This window comes from Doryrhamphus excisus, linkage group LG11 (assembly GCF_037039965.1).
Source record: "Doryrhamphus excisus strain RoL-2023G ecotype Guam linkage group LG11, RoL_Dexc_Guam_v1.1, whole genome shotgun sequence".
Classification (NCBI taxonomy): Eukaryota; Metazoa; Chordata; class Actinopteri; order Syngnathiformes; family Syngnathidae; genus Doryrhamphus; species Doryrhamphus excisus.
The window spans coordinates 19,144,641-19,165,131 of NC_136367.1; the positions used below are offsets into that span (position 1 = coordinate 19,144,641).

The 20,491-nt window shown below is 41.6% G+C and overlaps 3 protein-coding genes across 10 annotated transcripts in view; all 3 read right to left on the reverse strand.

Moving 5' to 3' along the window:
* The window catches only part of nfasca (neurofascin homolog (chicken) a), a 67,600-nt gene extending 59,912 nt beyond the window's left edge, over nucleotides 1-7,688 (reverse strand). Inside the window, exon 1 of the mRNA XM_078794955.1 lies at nucleotides 7,485-7,688. The gene's annotated coding sequence lies outside the window, so the exon portion shown is untranslated. The remainder of the gene's footprint in view (nucleotides 1-7,484) is intronic.
* Nucleotides 7,689-8,836: 1,148 nt separating this feature from the next.
* On the reverse strand, nucleotides 8,837-12,040 carry LOC131133264 (uncharacterized). The gene is made up of 2 exons (XM_058078925.2): nucleotides 11,808-12,040; nucleotides 8,837-10,473 (listed from the first exon to the last, which is right to left on the reverse strand). The coding sequence occupies exons 1-2, from the start codon at nucleotides 11,962-11,964 to the stop codon at nucleotides 9,689-9,691; spliced, it is 942 nt and encodes a 313-aa protein (XP_057934908.2). The 5' UTR covers nucleotides 11,965-12,040; the 3' UTR covers nucleotides 8,837-9,688.
* Nucleotides 12,041-12,568: 528 nt separating this feature from the next.
* zc3h11a (zinc finger CCCH-type containing 11A) lies at nucleotides 12,569-20,322 on the reverse strand. 8 transcript variants are annotated; one of them, XM_058078912.2, is made up of 19 exons: nucleotides 20,185-20,304; nucleotides 19,774-19,814; nucleotides 18,878-18,951; nucleotides 18,600-18,742; nucleotides 18,095-18,214; nucleotides 17,575-17,698; nucleotides 17,298-17,480; nucleotides 17,168-17,224; nucleotides 16,981-17,103; nucleotides 16,727-16,900; nucleotides 16,298-16,369; nucleotides 16,122-16,211; nucleotides 15,779-15,841; nucleotides 15,041-15,544; nucleotides 14,907-14,971; nucleotides 14,369-14,831; nucleotides 14,138-14,286; nucleotides 13,697-13,857; nucleotides 12,569-13,541 (listed from the first exon to the last, which is right to left on the reverse strand). In XM_058078912.2, the coding sequence occupies exons 4-19, from the start codon at nucleotides 18,651-18,653 to the stop codon at nucleotides 13,346-13,348; spliced, it is 2,598 nt and encodes an 865-aa protein (XP_057934895.2). In that variant the 5' UTR covers nucleotides 18,654-18,742; nucleotides 18,878-18,951; nucleotides 19,774-19,814; nucleotides 20,185-20,304; the 3' UTR covers nucleotides 12,569-13,345. The 8 variants fall into 8 exon arrangements, with proteins under 8 accessions (XP_057934895.2, XP_057934896.2, XP_078651100.1 ...); XM_058078913.2 differs by lacking the exon at nucleotides 19,774-19,814 and having other exon boundaries at nucleotides 20,185-20,322; XM_078794974.1 differs by having other exon boundaries at nucleotides 18,878-19,814; nucleotides 20,185-20,312.
* Between the last annotated feature and the right edge of the window lie 169 nt (nucleotides 20,323-20,491).

Genomic DNA, 20,491 nt, shown 5'->3' on the forward strand with positions numbered 1-20,491 from the left:
CAACACACGCAGTCGCAGCGTGAAATTGAGGGAGCAAAAGCAGTATCGGCCACAAACATCGGCCCAAGCAAAATCGGCCATCAGCTAAGGGTGATCGGTATCGGCATCAGCCCCCAAAAAAACATACGTATCAGTCGATCCCTAATATTAACCAAGCTACAGCGATATTGTTATTATTATTTTTAATGCTGTTACACCAAAGAACTACATTACTGGCGTAGTGACACCTCACAGCACGGCCACTACCGACAGGTAACGTTACAAATACGGGAGCTGTTACCACTCTTCATTTGACTTTCTATCAACTGCCCCCTAGTGTTTTATCCATCTCATCTCTCACTAATCCGTTTTTTTTATTTGGGGGGTGGGGGGGGGGTGTTTTACAAATCCAATCCCCTCCCTTCGTCTTCTCCGTCTTAAACTCCCCTCAGTTGATGTGGTCATTTTCCTCTCTGTTCCTATTTGTTTTCTATATCTGCCGACCGCTGCCCCCATCTTGCTGTCCACTGCTGCTGTCTGTAATGAATCCACATTCAAGACCAAACAATAGGCACAATGGGGAGTCAGCCCCTGAGGCGGCAGGAGCGGATGGAGATGGGAGAGCTAGTGCAACTATCAAAAGACTTGGAGGAGGAGGGGGGGGGGGCGGCATGCCCTACTGTCCATCTGCTGAGATGCTGAAAGGAAAGAAGGGGGTTGGAGAAGCTGGTGACAGACTGCAACGAGAGAGTGACAAGATTGGGATGTGTTCATATTCTTTATGGATGTCAAGGATCCACTGCTTGCATTGTTTCATTAAAACAGCTATCATATTATAATTATCATTAAGTATGACTGTACTGCAATCACTGCTCCACAGTTACTGCACATAGAAAGCAATAGAAAGACTTCAGCCATTCAGAGGTGGACTTGCTGGTGTGTTTTGGATCATTGTCCTGCTGCAGAACCCAAGTTGGTTTCAGCTTGAGGTCACCACCAGATGGCCAGACAGTCTCCATCAACAGAAATCATGCTTCCATTTATCACAGCAAGTCTTCCACGTCCTGGGGCAGCAAAACAGCCCCAGACCATCACACTACCACCACCATATTTGACTTTTTCTGAAACGTTTTCTGAGACTAAAAAAAAATTTGGTCTCAACTTTTGTTGAGTATTTTCCCAAAGGTCTTGGCTGGTGACCAAGTCCAAGGTGTGCCTCTCCTAAAGTCAGCTGGGATAGGCTCCAGCATGCCCCCGCCACCCTGGTGAGAATAAGCGGAGCATATGAAAATGAATGGAAGGTTGTTGTCTTCTCACTGCATTTAGATCATAGACAGCTGGGATAGGCTCCAGCATGTCCACGACTCTTGGTACAGAAAATGATGTATGGATAATCAGACTTCTCATTTTAAAGCTGTAAGTCGAGGAATGGTTTCTGTTTGTTTTTTTTTTTTTGCAACCCCCTCCCTTGCACCGCAACTAAAAGGTATAAGAGTAGCCATATTGGATGACAGGGCAGCGACAGAACTATTGATCCAGCAAAGTGTTAACTATGATCAATAAAGCAATGACAGCCAGTCAGAGAGTGGGAGACACCTGAGGCTAATGCATCAAGCAGGAAGGATGTCCTTTGTTATCTGGTTAGGGTGGGTCTTCTTCATGATGAAGAACGTCTTTTGTTGTTGATGGGCCACCAATCAACTAGCAAGCTACACTCAATCATTTGAAGGGAAAAGGTCACTGAGGTGACAGATGGGATATATGGTGGGAGGAACCCTGTAGGCATCCATCTTTGGTTGCAATCAAGTAGGCTGTTCTGTCAGTAATAAAGACCACAGACATGGTGTCCCACAGGGATCCGTGTTTGGACCACTAGGCCTACTGTTTCCCTAAGGCGGTATCATTAGAAAGCAATCTTATCATTCAAATCAAATGAAACTTAACAAACTCTTTCTGTCACTGTACCCAAAGCTTGTTACCATTGATGGGGGGCCAATTGGAGCCAGCAGCAGATTTTTTCCCCTTGACAAGCGTGTGACATCATGCAAAGCTGTGTTTTTTTTTCTCCTTATTAAAGCTGAAAAGACCAAAGTGTCACATCTGCATATGTGGATCACACTGCAACCTATCTAGCACGGCTCTCATTGAAGTGGCATCCCGGCTGAGAGAAAGACAAAAGATCAACCACTTTGAAAAGAAAATGGAGGCTCCTTAGTTGTTTTCATGCATCTGCACTTCCAAAGGCCATATCAAATGACGCCATCCTACACATGACCTACACGGGGAAGACGCCAACAATCAATTTGCAGGTTAGAACTGACAGCACAGCATTTAATATCAACAATTAAGATTTTAAAAAAGGACTTGAATGATCCTGATAACATCTGACTAGCAGCTTTGGTCGGATAAGGAGCTTTGTCCCTGAGTATTAGATGTGCTGAATGTATTCTAACTATAGGACAGCTGCATTTAGAAAGTAGCCTGTGGAAAAATCACTGCTAAGAGTTTTGTCAGTGTGCATCATGGGAGCAGAGAGGTGACCTTTGGAGTTTTCCTCGTTGTAGATTTTTTTTGAAGAGGATGCGGTACAGGCTTGTCCTTTATCCTGGGTGTCCAAAGTGCGGTCTGTGGGCCATTATTGGCCCGTACCTGTTTATATCATTTAATAAGAACATTTTTAAATTATAAAAGTCATAATTTTACAAGAATAATGCGGTAATATAATGAAGGAAAATAATATTTTGGTAGCGTAATGTTGACATATTAAAGAATTAAAAAATTTAAAAAAATGGCAAAAATAGAAAAATCACAATGAAGTCAAAATATGAAGAGAAAAAAGTTGGAGTCGATTGAGAAAAAGTCATAGTTTTACAAGAATAAACAATTAATTATCATTTCAACAGTATAGAGTTGAAATATTAAAGAGAAAATACATCATTTGTCGTCATGTTATGCAAAACAAAGTAAATTAGCCATTTTTGGAGAATCTATTTGGGGAAAAAGTTACAACATTATGAAATAAAGTCATAACATTTCCAGAATATTGACAAATATCAAGAATAAGGAAAAAACTTGAAATATTTGTATGTTTTGTTGTTCGCTATTAATTATTAGTCTGCTCAAAAAACAGAAATGTCCACAGATGTTGCTCTTTAGCAATGATGGAAATTGCCACCAATTGCTTCCAAAAGCATCTGCCAATAAAAGCATTGATCGTGGTGATCCACAAGCAGATGGTACACAAAAATAAAGTCATTCATCTCACCATAGCGCAATTAATATTGAGTTTAAAATGGCCCACAACAGTGAATATAAAACTCAACAGATGAAAAAATGGAATTGATGAATTATTTTACATTTTCTGGCAATCTTTAGTCTTTTTTCTTCCTGTTTAAGGTTCTTAAAAAATGCAGCAGCTTTATGTTACTCTCTGCTGACCTCTGTTGGCCAACTGTGGAAAAACACCCAATCAACTAAGCGACTTAAATGAATGGCAAACGCTACGTCATGAAAACAAAATACAGTATGTTTCTAACATTATTGTTGATTACTGTACATTTACACACATGCATGTTTTATGAGAAAAAAAAGACAAAAATGTTGCTCTTTCATTGTATTATATGGTGCATATTAAATTATATTATCCATATTCAGCAGCTTGGATTAGAAGAATTCATTGTAATTCTAATTGTTATTTTGGTCTCCGAGGAGGCCATGCCTGGAGCAGCATCACACTTCCCAATGCTTCCCTGCCTCCATCCTGGGATCTTTCCCTAGCATACATATCGTCAGCAGTGTGCCGTCGGCTTTCAAAGCGACGGTGGTATGTAGATGGAGGCTGATATTGATAACAATGGCGGAAAAAAAAGAGAAGCACGCGTGCATGGTGCAGCTCGTGTAACGTGAGAAGGACAAAGAGTTAAAGGACAACCGAGTATGACGCAGCTGCTAAAGGAACCCCTTACTTGGTAAATAAAATGTACATGAATGAAGCTGTATATATCAAATGTACAAATACTTATTTATAACGGTATGTGAGGTGATCTTTCTTACAGATTCCGGTTAAAAGATGTGCAGCAGCGTTTTAGACCAGCTGCAGACGCGAGCCAGAAGACTGGCTGACTCCAAAGTTAAGTGCACTGCAGTAATCCAGACGGGCTAATGGCATGGATTACCGCCTCAAAGCGTAGAGTTCACCATTGACATTTGTCTCAAGGAAAAATGCTGACCTTCAGTACTATGCCCATTTGATGCTCTTTACTTTCACTTTCACTTTTTAAATGCTGTAATGTAATCAATGCATTCAAGGAGTAGTGGAACTGATAAGGCGTCCTTCTGCATGAATGGAACATAAACCTGGCTGCCGTCAGTTCGCATAATAGAACCCAGGGTAGTTTAAAAAGGAAAAAAAGCAGGGGTTTTAATATTGACCCATGTGGGACCCCACCTTACAGCTGAGCGCAGTGGAGATGCCTGAAATTTTGTGATTAGCACATAGGTGACACAGCTAGGAGTTCGATTCCACCCTTGGGCATCTCTGTGTGGAGTTTGTGATTCCTCCCACACTGCATGCTAGGTTAATTAGCGACTCCATTAGCGACTCCCGCAGCCGTGGGGGCGGCCGGAGAGTGACCAAGGGTGGCCGCAGCCACGCCTGGACACCCCCTAGCATTATCCAGCACCAGTAAGATTAATACAGTAATAGCTGATGCCTGAACCATTTAGAGCAGGGGTCTCAAACTCGCGGCCCGCGGGCCAAATGCGGCCCGCAGGATGCTAGTTTGAGGCCCCCGCTTTATTAGTTTGATATGGATGCCGTATGGTTTCATGAACCCAGAAATAACAGCTTAAATCTGCATGCACACCGGACACAATTGATGCGATTTTGCCCCGCCCATACGCAAGAGAACGAGCCCGCCTGTTTTGCTTTTTCTCTCATCATCCATGACTGAGATAAAAACACTGAAAAAGTGTTTTTTTTTTTTAAACCTGATGCGGCCCAGCCTCACCCAGACCCTAGCTCCAGTGGCCCCCAAGTAAACTGACTTTGAGATCCCTGATTTAGAGCATTCTGATGATCAGACTCAGTAGCCAAAAGAAACCACTGGCTAGCATATGATAGCAATAGTGGTAGAACAGAACAGTTTGTTCTATTTGTGTTCAAATAACACAAAGTCTTCTGACTCTTTGTCTGGCTCGTCACCTTGGACCTGTTTGCCTTGGAACCCTGGACGACTGTTGTCATAACTGTTGGACTCATATTCACCATTTCTCCTCCTCCAAACACGTCCAGGTCACATCACGCCAAGAACTCATGTGACCTTTATTTCACGTTTGTCAAACTACTGACACATGACACCAAAAGATCACATTTCCTGTATCTGTATCTTTCATCACAAGACTAACTTTAGCACAGAAGCTAGGACAGGTAGCTATCTGAGGAAATATCACAAGGCCAATGAAGTCAAGCGTCTAAAACTTGGCTTGATATCGCAGCAACGTGAGAGCTGCTGTGGCTGCCTCAACATATTTAATTCACGCTGGAAAAAATACGATGTTCAGAAGCAGAGCATTCACTGCTAGCTCGGTAAATGTTCAGACGCAATGGTGCTCCAGGCCGAATATATTCTCCATGGAAGCTGATAGGAGTGATATCCGGGCATTGAATTGACTGCAAGTGGAATGTTCAGGTTGTCGGAAAAGATGCTTCGCCTCTCATCTGAGAAGGTTTCATCAATCCATGCTCAATGACTCGGTGGGACACAATGTGACTAGATAGGACACAGGAGGAGGCAAGTCCAGATAGGAATGGTTTTGGTCTTTTGTGGTGTCAAATGCCGGTTGTTAAGATACAATGGAGTGGGGCCTCAGTAAACCAGTGACGTTTGGGTGGTTTCACCTTAGCATTCCATTCAGATGTAATCATGGTCATGGATACGCCTGAAACCAAGCCGCCATTTTTACTGGGTGGCCATTTGTTAGAACGATATTTCTTACCAAATTCAAAGATGCTGTATTTTACTCAGACTGCACGGCGGTCGAGTGGTTAGCGCATAGACTTCACAGCTAGGAAACCCGAGTTCAATCCCACACTCGGCTATCTGTGTGTGGAGTTTGCATGTTCTCCCCGTGCATGTGTGGGTTTTCTCCGGGTGCTTCCTCATTCCAAAAACATGCTAGGCTAATTGTCCATAAGTATGAATGTGAGTGTGAATGGTTGTTTGTCTATATGTGCCCTGCGATTGGCTGGGGGTGAAATTGAACCCGGGTCTCTTAGCTGTGTTTCCTGAGCACTAACCACTCCAACACCATGCAGCCCATTCCAAAAACATGCTAGGTTAATTGTCCATAGGTATGAATGTGAGTGTGAATGGTTGTTTGTGTATATGTGCCCTGTGATTGGCTGGGGGTGGAATTGAACCCGGGTCTCCTCGCTGTGTTTCCTGAGCACTAACCACTCCTCTACCGTTCAGCCCATTCCAAAAACATGCAAGGTTAATTGTCCATACGTATGAATGTGAGTGTGAATGGTTGTTTGTCTATATGTGCCCTGTGATTGGCTGGGGGTGGAATTGAACCCGGGTCTCCTAGCTGTGTGGCCTGAGCACTAACCCACTCGTCCATTTCCAAAAACATTCTATGTTAATTAGCGACTCCAAATTGTCCATAGGTATGAATGTGAGTGTGAATAGTTGTTTGTCTATATGTGCCCTGTGATTGGCTGGCCACCAGTCCAGGGTGTACCCCGCCTCTCGCCTGAAGACAGCTGGGATAGGCTCCAGCACCCCCCGTGATAAGCGGTAGAAAATGGATTCTTATAGCTTGATATCAGCCAATAAGACATAAATAGCGGCCACCAAAGTGCAATGTCAAAAGTATTACATTACTATATGTATGTATATGTAAAACTGCTGCATACTAGTACTACTAGTATACTCGTCAACTTGACATAGTCATGACAAAACTACAATACTATACACATTTCAACCATTTGTGCAATATTTCCAATGTAGACAGGCTGTGTGTGTGTGTGTGTGTGTGTGTGTGTGTGTGAAGACACAGGCCCAAGACCAACACCGCCTTTTTACTGCCCCCCTTTGCTGACATCACACACATAATTCATCCTCTGCAATGACATATAGGTTACACACACACACACACACACACACACACACACACACCGTCATGCTAACATCACACACACACACCCATATACAAATCCTCTGCAATGACACAAATCATGCTAACACACACACATTATACACAAGGAAACAGTTAAGTGACTTAATGGTAGTTTAGATGACGTATGTTGAGTTTGCGCAGAGCAGCAAAAAGCGCTGCATCATCCAGAGGATGCGCGTGGGGGAGGGGGGGTTGGGGGGGGGGGGGGTTGCTGCGTCAACCTGCTGTCATTTTCCGCATCCTTCGCATCGTCACTTTGACGCCGTAGCGCAGTATCATAACAGTACAATGTAGCAGAAAGTATATAAAAGGTGTGTTTTTACCTGTGCTGGTCCGCGGGTCTTCTACCCGTGGCTGCACCGCCACCGCCACCGTCACTGTGAGTGACTCTCCCTGCCTGTCTCCGTCTACCGGAACTGTGGACGAGCACTTCCTGTCACTGCGACGCAGGTACTTGTCCTTTGGTCCTTACGCTGGACTTTGCCGGCGTCACTTCTGCTAGTACTACTACTTCTTCATCTTTTTCTTCTTCTCGCGTTGTTTAGCTAACACACGTGACCACGTGATGACGTGATCACATCCATCAATAAATGTAAAGTAGAACATATGTATGTATGTTGACACTGTAGACTGTGGTTTATAGAAAACATGTAAGTTTTTATCTTGTATGCTATCTTGTACAAAAATATCTTGTTGTTTGCTGATATAACTTGTTTGCTAAAGTGCTGAATTTCTTTATTAGGTTCATTTCCTGTTTAAATACTTTTATTTTGTTACGCTTCCTTTCATGTGTTGTGTTTCCTCCATAGGTACCCTTAATTGATAGGATTGACGAGCCACATGTTCCCTCCTACCAATTAGGGATTGGTACATTTTACATAGTTGTGTATTTCATATTATAGCATAAAGAATATAATATATTGAATGAAGTTATTACTATAATATTTATTATATTATTATTTATTATTATTTATTTATTATTTTAATTATTACAATAATAATTTCAATATTTTTTTTTTCAAAATCTTATCATGTCCTACATAGTCACCAATACACCCGACTTATGTACATTACTGCTGGTAACTAAGTCAGTGAGTATAATTTCAACCAGCGATAGCCGGTACTCAGGTACTTTTAAAGTTTGTACTCAGCCAAAAGTAACGAGCAAAAATAGAGTGGCTCGGAGATCCACGGTTCAGACATCAACACTTACTAGAATACCACAACATCATCTGAAGCAGTTCACAATTAATATTTATCTAATATTATGACCAAAGTAGAAAAACATAGCTAATAGCTGTGTATGTACCAGTGGCCAGCCAGCGCTCCTGATTCTGAAGGCCCTGGGCAGATTACAATGACATGGTAACACATGAAATCTGAAATCTGATTGGACCAAAAAGCACTACGGTCAAAAAAGATGCTACTAAATTCTGGGAAATGTAGGTCAGTGTTTCTGGTAATGGTTAGGCCAGCAGAGAAGGCTTTGCTGGCCCCAACGCCACACCATAAGCCCTTCCACATGCTAAGCTACCTGGTTTCACATGTTCATTTGCTAGCTGGCTAAATTTTAGCAGGGGGCTGCCACACATTATAAAGAAACAAATAAACAATACATAGACTTTATTATATATTGGAAAAAATGAGCAAAAATGTATAATTTAAGGAATTAGACAAACGTACAACACATAAAAACAATGTTACTTACGTCAACTTACATACCAACAGCTATGAAAAGTAGTATTTATTTTTGTTGAGTGTGTTTAATCATTTCCATGGTTTTATTTATTTATGGTACACCCCTGAACAAAATTTAGGAATTAAATTTTTAATTTCACACTGTTGGATTTTAAGGAGGTTCTGGGATGAACTTCAAAAGGGAGTAAGACAGAAACATTTAGCTGTCCGTCAAGACATGGGACCATTACTGGTTACTGGTTCCGAGTCCTTCAACAGCAAAAAATTACCTAATTTGGAATTTGCATGAGAGCACCAAACATGGGACATTGAAAGGTGGAATAAAGTTTGATTCCCTCTTGAGAGTACTGATGGCTTCCGACGTTACTGCAGCCTAGGGGGTGCCATCACGATCCTTCAATGAAACAATGGAGCTTTCAGGTTGTGCAGGGGCGTCAAACGGTAGTCGGAGAAGGCCCTCATATATGTGGTAATGACTGGCTTTTTTCAACAGGACTCTTTTGGACCGGACTGCATCTTCTGTTCCCCTGATCTGAATCCAACTGAGAACACTTGGGCGTCTGGAAGAACATTCCCACTAGCTTCCTGGAAACATTGGCATCATGCATTGCAATTTTTCAATCGGTTTTAAAGTATTGAACAGGTGCGTACAGTACATCATAAAAACTACTCCAAATACTTTGGTAGAGATATTTGAAAATCCAAAAGACAATATTTCATGTTTGTTTTTTTGCACAAAATGGACGTTAGCTGATCAAAACAACGTGAACAGAATACATTTAATACAACCGAGACACACAGTATGTATAGAGTTACATAAGGACAGACTTTACAAAGTAGACTGGGGGTTTCTCGGGTACGGCGGTGAGTTCCAGCCGCCCGCCTGTCTGGTGTGCAGCCTAAAATGTGTGTTCAGGTGTGCAGACTGATTGAAGCGTTTGTCGCAGACGTGGCAGCGGAAGGGTTTCTCTCCGGTGTGGATGCGATGGTGTCTCTTCAGCATGCTGACGGTGGTGAAGCTCTTGGGGCACACGGCGCAACTGTACGGCCTCTCCTTCCTGTGCCAACGCATGTGGACCTCCAGCTGGCAGGCAAAGCTGAATCCTTTGCCACATTCTTTACAGCCGTGCCACCTCTGGAGGGCGGAGTGAGAGGAAGGAGGAGCTGGCGGCTTCACGGGTTTGGTGCCGCTTTTTAGCGTGTTTACGCTTTGCTTTCTGTTTGACCAGAGTAGTTCTTTGCCTTGCTTTCTGACAGACGCAGATGGACCTTTTTTCAAAGTGCCATGAAGATCGCTGCCGGTTGCTCCCCAGCCTGAACGCACCACCGTCTGCGTGGAAGACGAGGAGCTGACTGGAAAGCCGTCCTCGTTGCTCCCGTTTCTTTTCGTCTCCTTGCACGGCCGAGATGGAGGAGAGGTAGTTTGAACGGATGGAGAATTTGACCTCGGTTGACCACACGCTTCCTCCTTGGGGTATCTGGCGTCAAGCACACAAATGCTGGGAATGTCCTGAAGTTCGGCCTCCTCCTTAACATGGGCTTGCAGTTGTACACCGCTTTTCCTTTCGCATTCGCTCGCTCGATCATCTCCTTGCAGCCGGACAGATGGAGCTTCTGAAAAGTTAGATATGAAGTCATGGTCAAAATGGTATGAAATGTTCTTTTCATAGTAAAAATGTTGCTGTGATTAAGGTCATACTTGCACAATCATTCACTGATTTCGTCTGACTGATTCATCAACGGATGCTCTCATCTAACCGATTAATCAGTGAATCATATAATCTTTGTGATTAAACATTGACTGATGTAACCGAACTAATTAATAAATGAGTGATGCTGTCTCACAGATTAATCAATGAATAATGTCACCTAAAAGATACATCAATGAACCGTGCAAGCTAACTGATTAATCAAAGAATTATATAATCTAAGAGATTAATCACGGCATTAAATAATTTAATGGATCAATCAATGCATCGTATCATCTAACTGATAACTCAATGAATTATATTATCTAAGTTATTAATTATTGAATGCCATAATGTAAGTGATTAATCACTGAATGAGGTCGTCCATAATGTAAGTGATTAATCAGTTATATAATTTAAGTGTTTAATGGATGGATGCATGGATGGATGGACGGATCATTGAATGATATTGACAATATAATGATAGTGAAAATGGATGGCCTAATTATGTGATTAATCTTTGAATCATGTAACCTAATCGATCAATGTACAATGTCATTTAACAGAATCTGTTATTTGTCATTTGCAGAATCTGATTAATCAAGCGTCATCTTTAATATAACTGATTAATCAATAATTTAATCATTAATAATTTGTGTGATCATTGAACAATATCCTATGACTAACCAATGGATGAGCTAATATCATCGATTAATCATAGAATATAATTATTTTAATGTTTTAAATGTATTTTTTTATTTTAGATTATTAATCGTATTACACTAAATTAAATATATGAATGAATCAATTAATTAAACAATCAAGTATTGTATAAGTATTATGTAATTTAACTGTTCAGTGAATCAATGTACCGTATAATGTAACTTCTTAATCAAAGAATGATATAATCGAGGTGATTAATCATTTAATGACGTCATTTAACGCAACGATCAACGCACGATGTCATCTAAGTGGCCTAGCATGTTGGTGATGACAAAGCTAGCATCATGTAAAGCATACATGAGGAAAATAAGACTTCATGTTGCTTTTTATCTTCAAATACTTTGCCAGATGTTCCATTGTTAACATTTAGCTGTATAGGCGCTTGAACTTTGTCATCGTCATTTCCATCACATTGTTAAAAGTGAAGATGAAAGAAGCCATGCCTGGCTCATGGGAATGTGTCTAAAAGACGAGGAGAGTCCATGAAGGTGAAGTAGTCATGCAGAGATGATGCTGAGGGTGACAGGTAGATGTTACCTGCATGGGGCATGATGAAGACTCGATGAAGACGATCATTTTCTTCTTTTTCATTCTGAAAATCAATAAGAATCTTTTTGACGGCCTGGAAAATCTCCTCGGCTGCCAGCGTCAATCTGTCCTTGAGAAACACGTTCAACATCTCCAGTTTAGTCATTTTTTAATCTTTTATTTTCCTCTACAAAAGACACACAACCGCTTTCCGATGACGTCTGAAGACCCGGAAGTGAAAAGCAGAGCCTCGGCGAGACGATGGTGTTTAAATTACGTATTGTATACCAATCAACCCTCCCGTTTTCCCCGGAAAACTCGTATATTTTTTATTTATTTGCTGTCGCCCCCCTTTATTCTTCCGTAAATTTGCCGTATTTTTATTTTTTTCCACAACTACTATGGGTGTTTGAGTAGTTTACCACATCGGCCGCTAGATGCCGCTCTTGCTGCTTTGTTAGCAATTTATGAGTCTTGGGTGTGGAACATATTTAGAGTGGTGGTAGTGGAAACCGTGTCCACTAAATGCTCACTGATTTATGTTTAGCGAGAAATGTATTTTGTGTAAATTTCTTATATTCCTGATTGTAAGTGTGAGCAAAAAGACGAGTGGTTTGTTTTTGTTGCGTTTACTTACACAACCCGCCGAGTGACGGGGAAAGGCGACTCCTTTTACTGACTCGAGTTCTTACGAATCACTCACTGAAGTGAATCGGGTACTCGAGTCACTCGTGACAGAGCGAATGCACAATATACATTGTACAACTGCAGACATGTAAAGTCATCTTTATTTACATTCCTTTGGTCACTTTGAACAGTGAGCTTGTGGAAAAGTGTCAAAACATAAGACAATACAGTACATCATACTTAAGCAAAAAAAAAAAAGGGAGGACTGCAGTGTTGAAATTTGTCATGAATGCATCCAAGTGGTTTTAAATAAAACCCACTGAATAAAACTACTGCTCATGAAAACATCTTGCGCTCTAAATTTAAACTGCTGGGATTTTAACATGATCAGAGCAGTTAAGGGTTAATATCACATTTGAAAAGAAAAGCAAAAGTAGAAGTTAAGTGTAGCATTATTCCCTGCTACTTTTCTCAATGCATACACAGTACACAAGCTTCTTTTCTTTCTGATCGTGTTCGTCTCGCTTGTCCAACAATTAACAGTTGTTGACACGGCCCTGAGAAAATGTTCCTATAAGCAGGACAAAAGGCTCCTTATCACCAGGAACAAAAAAAAAACGAAGAACTTTAAGATGGCAGGAAATATAAAAACTTTCTTTTGGAAACATTGTTTTTAAAGACACTAAAAGCAATCTGATGGATGTCAAATATGCTTCGCTATCTGAACAAAACAGCCACATCTTAGCTTTGTGTCACAGGCAACAATGCCAATCAGTGTCATATATCTTAATAATCACTGGATTTTATTTTCACAATATTCTGAGAGCCAATTTAAAAAAAAAAAAAAAAAAAAACAAGCTGCAGGCCGCACTTTGGACACCCCTGAGGTATAGGGTATTTTCTTAAAACCAAAAGAGGCCTCAGCTGTCAATCATGTCTGACAGTTCCTGCAGCAGATCTTCCTCTCCGATGCCGGGGTCCATGTCTCCTTCCAGGTGATCGTCGGTGAATTCGTTGATCAGCTCCTCAAAGTCGTCTGCGGCTGAGGTGGAGTAGCGTGAACCCACCACACTCTGGCGACGTGATTTACTTTGAGGTGTGGTCTTCAGCACAGAGCTAAACGTAGAGATGCTTATTAGGATTTCATGCATATTCCCCCCAAAAATATTAAATTTATTAATTGGGACAAAAAAAGTATAGCACACGTTTGAAATGATTGCTGGTATTGGTCCAAATAGAAAGGTTTTCATCTAATCTAAATGAATTAGTACCTTTGAGGAGCTGGACTCTCCGTGGTAGACTGCTTCGGTTCTTGTCTTGGACTGTGTTTAGCAACAGGAATGCTCTGGAGAGCTTCACTGGAGCTGGACTCCAACGTGCTGGGACAGGAGACTGGAGATCTCAGCTTCGCTTCTTCGCTGGAGTTTGACACCTTGAATGCAAAAAAAAAAGGCTCTCTTAATACGTAATGTTGATTAAAAACGAAACCATTATTTTTTTACTAGTCCATTGCAAATTTAGTCGTCTTTCAGATTTGCAAGCTAAATTCCCCGGAGAAGACTGAAGACTCCCCAGCGCAGGAAATACAGCTGGAATAGGTGCATATTCCCCAAAATCTAAAAAGTGTGTATCTGCTCTATAGGAGTGCACAAGTCAATACAAAGGGTGGAAAAAGGAGCAAATTTAGGGCCGTTTTAAGCGGCACAGTTTACCTGTAAAGGTTGATCCGGCGCTATGGAGGCAGCGTTGAGAGGCTTAACTGCAGCTACAGCAGACCGCTCTGCTCCCTTCCGCTTCTTGCCTGCGTGCACTTGCAGGGCGGGTTTCATGACAGACGGCTTCACGTTCAGTTTAGGCCTCACTGGAAAACGAGTGACATCTTATTGATACACAATGAATCTTGTCAGAGTACTTAAAACAAGCAAAAAAAATAATAAAAGTACCCTTGTTGTCTGTGGTGGGTGTTTTATCAGGTGTCAACTGCTTTGCAGAGGAAGGTGAAGTTGTGTTTTTCTCTTGGACATTGCTGGAAGTGCTATGACTTGGTGAGCAAGTGTCTTCCTGAGGGGTTGGGGTACTTATCGGAACGCAAGTCACAGCTGTGTTGAGAAAAGACTTGGATTTGACAGTTTTCAGCTTGCGAACATGGTGGACATTCTGGGTGGGTGGGACGTCGCTGGCATCAAGAGGGGAAGTCTGTGGTGGTGAATGACAGACTTTGGTGAGGATCTTCCTCTTTAAGGTACCCGCTGATGGTTTGGGTGAAGGTGAAGGCTCCGTTTCAGGGGGAGGAGCCTTGAGCTGCTGGGTGGCAGAAGCCTGCTCTGCCATTTCCTGCTTGCGGAGATGTTTTTCTCGCATAATCTCCTCAAATGTTTTAACCTTGACGTTATTCTTGGAGACGGTCTAGAAAGGGAAATTCAAAAAGATGCAATTAAAAAGGCAAAGTGCAAATGAGAGCCGGCCAGTCGCGGGTCATACCTCTGAGGCAACTTGAACTTTGCTTGGTTTATTCACATCAACACTCTTGTCTGCCTTCAATTCACCTGCAGAAAGGAATGATACATTTTGATACATAAACGCTCATTCAGTGTATAAAAGAAGGAAGATCTTACTCTGAGTAGCCGCTTTGTTGTTCGCCAGCAAACCCGGCTTCTTCTCCTCCGGATCGGAACTCTTAACTTGATCTTCTTGAAGTCGGGCTGCCTTCTCCCTGCGAATCTCCTCCAGGGTCTTCACCCTAATCTGTCCTGTTTTTGTGGCACTGGAGACGGGCTCCGCCGCTTCCGACTCTTCCTGATATTTACCCGGGGCCTTCTCAGCTGCTTGCTTGAACTTCTTTATATTGGGGTTCTGCTGGTCCCCTTTTCTTTTCTTAGGGTGGAGGACGTCAGAAAGGTTTTTGCCGTCATCGATGGAGTGTTCTTTGATAAAAATCATTCTTTTTGCAGCCTTGGAGGATTGGTTGGGGACCGTCTTGGTTACGGTCATTTCTGCGTTTACAGGAGGACAATCCTTCTTGCTCTGAGACTTTGCGGCCTTTTCCTGTCTTATCTCTTCCAGAGTTTTGATACAAATCTGCTGAGTTGTGCTCTCTGATTCTGTGCTGCTCTGATCTGCTGAGAAAGTAGCATACATAGAAAACATAAATATAACTAGCACAAAACACACAGGACAATAACGTTCAAACTACGTCGCAGGGGCCATTTGCGGCCCGCAGCTGGCTTTTTTTTGGCCTAAAGCACAATGTAGAAATTAAATGAAAATGTCACCAAAAGTGACAACTTTCTGCAACTCAACACACTCTGTGGAAAGAAGGACAGCAAAAAACAAACATAAGAACAACTTTTTACCTGCTTGATTGACCGCAGCAGGACCAGCAGGTAAGGTGAGTCTTTCCTTAATCGACCGCATAGCTGGTGAAGCAAACGTGAGTCAATTAAAAGGATGCATAATTTAAACTAAATACACAGGACTTGATGGAAAAGGTCCTTTGTGCCAATAGATGGCAGTTACATGATACATGGATGTTCAGAGTGGCGTGGGAAATTTCATCCCAGCCATCGGACATTTTAGCACACATCAGTAGTGTACCTTTGAATCACTGGGTGTTTTCAGCCTTTCAACACTCGCCTGTGTCCCATGCCCAATATGTAGTGAGTATATTATGAGCAAAGTCTGGTTTAAAAAAGTTACCTTTCAGTGAGGGTACGTGTGCCTCCTCATTCACAAATCGACCCAGACGCATCGCTAGGCTGGATTTCAGAGGACCTCCACTTTTCACACCTTGGCATGGGACAATTCATTAGATTGTGCACGAGCACCATCATCGAGTTGCTACGTTGTCAAGGTCAAGAAAATACAATACTTACAGGGCCTCAGTCTCCCGAGCCTTTTAGCCACATTGCCTCTTGGTCTCAAGGTTTCTTCAAACACAATCTTGGCTGAGATGGAGAAGATATAATCGTGACTTTCATTTCTGGGCTAGCTTAGCAAGAGAAACTTGATATGAAGTTATAAAATCCCTGCAGTTTAAGAGTTGCTCAATGTGATGTAAACAACGGATAAAAGGAGTATAAAGGTGACTATAGGTATAGTAGGTATACGTAGTAGGTAGGCCATTTCATGTCTACGAGGTTCTAGTAACTTTAAAAAACAGATTTAGAAAGTCATAAACAGGTTTTCTATAACAAATATTCCATTTATTACCATTGTCTGGTCTGGAACCAGTCAACTGCTACAAACGACAACTGTATTATTAGTTTAAAAAATAACATGAAAATAATTGTTCTTATTTTTACCGTCATCTGACGTGTTGAAAGTCGCCCGGAAAGCCTGGGTGTTTTCTTTCTCGCCATTGACAGACATATCAGCACTCTCAGCGGGAACAGCAATTCGATTCATGCTCGCTTTTAGGTCCCTTCTCAGCCGGATCTCCTCCAAGGTGCTCACTCCAAAGTTGTGAGGATCATCTGCTGAGAAACGTCACTTTCATGTCACAGTCATTCCAGAAAGATCCCAGAGTTATGCTTTTTGTCTCGAGCTCTAAACTTACCAGAATTGACTGAAATATTGGCACTCTCAGCGGGAACAGCGGCTCGATTCATGCTCGCTTTGAGGGCCCGTCTCAGCCGGATCTCCTCCAGGGTGCTCACTCCAAATTTGTGCGAATCATCTGCTAAGAAACGCGTATTTGAGTGTTTTCCGAGAGTTACAGTTTTTATCTCAAGCTCAAAACTTACCAGACTTGGGTCGCTTCCTCGGGGATGGGACACCATCTCCCTCCTCTGAGAACTGGTCTGTAAACATTGTGACACATCGAAATGGTAAATGCTAAATCATAGTTGGCACAAATTACAATCTAATGCTCACCATCCTCATCCTCGTCATCATCTGCGGGATTGATCACCACCGGCGGATGAGTAGGGCTTGGTACTGGTTCTTGGCTTTCTGTTTTCATGACTCCTCTCAGCTGGAGGTTAGGAGCAGCGGGGAGAGGTGTGGCCGGCAGTGGGGGCGGCTCTTCGTGCGGTTGCTCTTCATTCTCACTGTGACCTGGGATCATGGTATTAATAATTAATATTATCATTCTAGGTGACTTAACACGGGTGCAGTGGGAAATGCTCTGAAATTCTGTGAATCCGCTCACTTAGGTCAGGTGGGATAACTACGCCAAAAACATGGCGTGGCTTTTCATGGAAAAAGGCACAGTGTGGTTTCTGACAGCCGGCGGGATGCTTCTCCCAATAACATGGTATTTCCTTCCGGTTTTTCTGTTTTGATGAAAGAGATGAAACACAGGTAACGTCATACATGATTACTGCACATTAGTCAAGTTCAGGGCTGTCCAAAATACGGCCCATGATTTGTTTTGTTTTAATTGGCCTGCAACACGTTCTAAAATGATAATTTAACAAGAAAACTAAAATGGCAAATAGTGAAAAATCTGCAGAAATAGTAAGAGAATAAAGTTAGAAAAAGCAAACATTTGTGACTTTTTATCCTTACATAATGACTAATTATAGTTCAGAAATAATAGGCGAGTATATAACACTGTAAATTGCTTTATTTATATGAATATGACCGCAAGCATGAATTTAATAATGGTGATTTAAAACAAAAATAGTTTAGACTGGGCAAAGACGTGTTTGTTTTAAAATGATTCTTACTGTGATCTCCATATGACGAAATTTGCAGACGTTTCGGAAGCAACGTCCCTCCTGCCAGAGATTGCAGACAGTTTCATTGCCCATTGCTGCTTCACAGTGCCTGAAAGGGCAACTGTCTCCCTGCAGCAATAAAAGCAAAAACAATATTCATTTTCTCAATGTTTACACACTACCAATGTCAGAATCTGACTTCATACAAGTAGTGTTTCAAGGGTCGATTGCCGATTCGTCACAATACATTCAGCTCACAAGACGAGGTGATATGTGATGGTGTATTCAGAAGAACTAGATTAGACGATATTTTAACCGAACTTGAAAATGCTTTCAAAGAGTGTCAGTTCTCCTCCATACTGTGTGGATGTGGTACGATTTTGGTTTAAGTTTAGAATAAATAAATTCCAGCCTAACTGGTGAGGTCGCTAGCTCGCAGCAGTCTCGAGCCCTTGCAGCATTTGAGTTCCATTCTGAGTTCATTGGTGTGCTTCATAACACAAACATTGCTTACTTTAGTGCAGGTAGAATAGTAGAAGAAGTAGCAGTCATCTCCATGGTTAGTCATAGCGAGGCTGGTACGAGTCCTTATTGGTGTCAATTAGATTACGACAGTAGGACCCAGCCCCTGGTTGTCTTCCTGGCCAACAGAACACCCTTCAAACACAGAGATGTTTATTGTACGGTATAGGTCATATTTAAAGTAAGAAATACATTGCAGAAAACTGTTGACAGAATGTATCTGCCCATAAAACTATGCAAAGTAAATGAAATAAAAGCTATTTTCATTACCTGAGGTCACAACAGGTATACACTTTCTTCGCCTTTTGCAGGTTGATGGGGTGTCCTTGTTTCAGTATGAAGTCCTGGAGGAAGACTTGATCCATGAGATAAGAGGGAAATGGGAGTGTGGGTCGCCCAGAGCACTTATCTCTGCCAGACTGCTTAACATTACTGACGGTGGATTCAAGTCCTTTTTCTTTATTTACATTTTTTTTTATTGGCATAACTTTAAGCAAAGGTGGCAGTTGTAGTTTGGGAGTGGGAAAAAAATGTTAAAACTCAGGTTGCAAAAAGGGCACAAGTGTAGACTGATGGGTGGGAAAAAAACAGCTCTTCTTCGGTCAGGTTGAAATTTGGATACTTTGATGATTGACGGAAAATGGCCGGGTATTTACAGCTGTTCACACCCAAAGCTGACTGGAAAATCATGTCTTCTGCCCTTGTATTCTGAAAGACAGGTATGCTAGCCGTATCCAGGGATCCCAGCAAAGGGCCAGAGGATGGATTTAAACCTACAAAAATCAATAAAAAAACACTCCCCATGGGACTGAAAAGGGTCGTTATTGGACAAATTCATCATAATACATATAAGGCACAACATCATGAAAACATCAATTTCTGTTACGTCCCCACACTTCAATTAATATATCATCAAGACATAATTACATCTTTAATGAGAGTAACCCCAAATATAGCTATACAAGTACAGTGAAAAAAGAGTTTAGCTTCAACATTGAAATAAAGTATACAAATTCATACTATGTTAACATGCAAAACAATTCACATTCAATACTGATTAGTAGTTTGGGGTAGCTTCAGTGATAACCCGTCAAATTCACATTTACGTAACACAGAGCGGTTTCAGAGACGGGAAGCCACGGCAAGTGACAAAGGGCGATTCTTACCTACTTGTTCGGTTAGTTCCAGACGCAGACTTTAATGGCGACTTGTATGTTGCAATAAAAAACCAAAACAAAAAAACACATAAACGAACCTTGAGGCGCCGTTTAAAAGTCACCACTATACTCGAAGGTTATATAAGGGATATCCAAGTCAACAAATACTTTCTTAAATTATTGCTTGGTCGCCACTATTGTATATGACCAACATAACAAAGAATATTAAAGAAGAAATGTAAAGGTTAGGAGGCATAAACCATTTTTGTCGGTGCTCGGAAAACAGAGGCCTAGTACTTACACAATTTCTCACCACCTTTACTTTGCTTATATTTACTAAAAACAACAGCACCCACATCCAGTATATGGCATAATCACGTAAAACTATCAAACATAATAGGTAGAAATAGCGTGAATTACCAGATTCTTGTAAGAGAAAAAAGGGTTTAGGGATAAGTGTGGTACAGTCCGTTGTGGCCGCGGTCTGGTTTAGGCAAAATGGCGGCTGTCGTGTTTTGCTGTTTTTTTCTATTTAACAAAACTTTATGTTAAAATTTCATAAACGGAAAATGCCCTTGTGGTCCGGAAAAGCAGACACGCTGACGCTGAGATATATAGCCGCAGCAATTCATACACGTATAATTTATTCACATTAAAAACATGACTTATGAAATAATGGATGTTTTCCATCTAATGTTGACAGTAAAGTTTTTGTTGAAATAAACTA

What these genes read in the sequence shown, in the direction of transcription:
- LOC131133264 (XM_058078925.2), bottom strand. Translation starts at nt 11,964, where the DNA reads ATGACTAAACTGGAGATGTTGAACGTGTTTCTCAAGGACAGATTGACG. An exon ending in CTTCATCATGCCCCATGCAG is followed by an intron (nt 10,474 to 11,807) that starts GTAACATCTACC and finishes CTAACTTTTCAG; the next exon opens with AAGCTCCATCTGTCCGGCTG.
- zc3h11a (XM_058078913.2), bottom strand. Translation starts at nt 18,653, where the DNA reads ATGACTAACCATGGAGATGACTGCTACTTCTTCTACTATTCTACCTGC. An exon ending in TGATGACGAGGATGAGGATG is followed by an intron (nt 17,225 to 17,297) that starts GTGAGCATTAGA and finishes CAATGTTTACAG; the next exon opens with ACCAGTTCTCAGAGGAGGGA. An exon ending in CAACAAAGCGGCTACTCAGA is followed by an intron (nt 14,972 to 15,040) that starts GTAAGATCTTCC and finishes TCCTTTCTGCAG; the next exon opens with GTGAATTGAAGGCAGACAAG.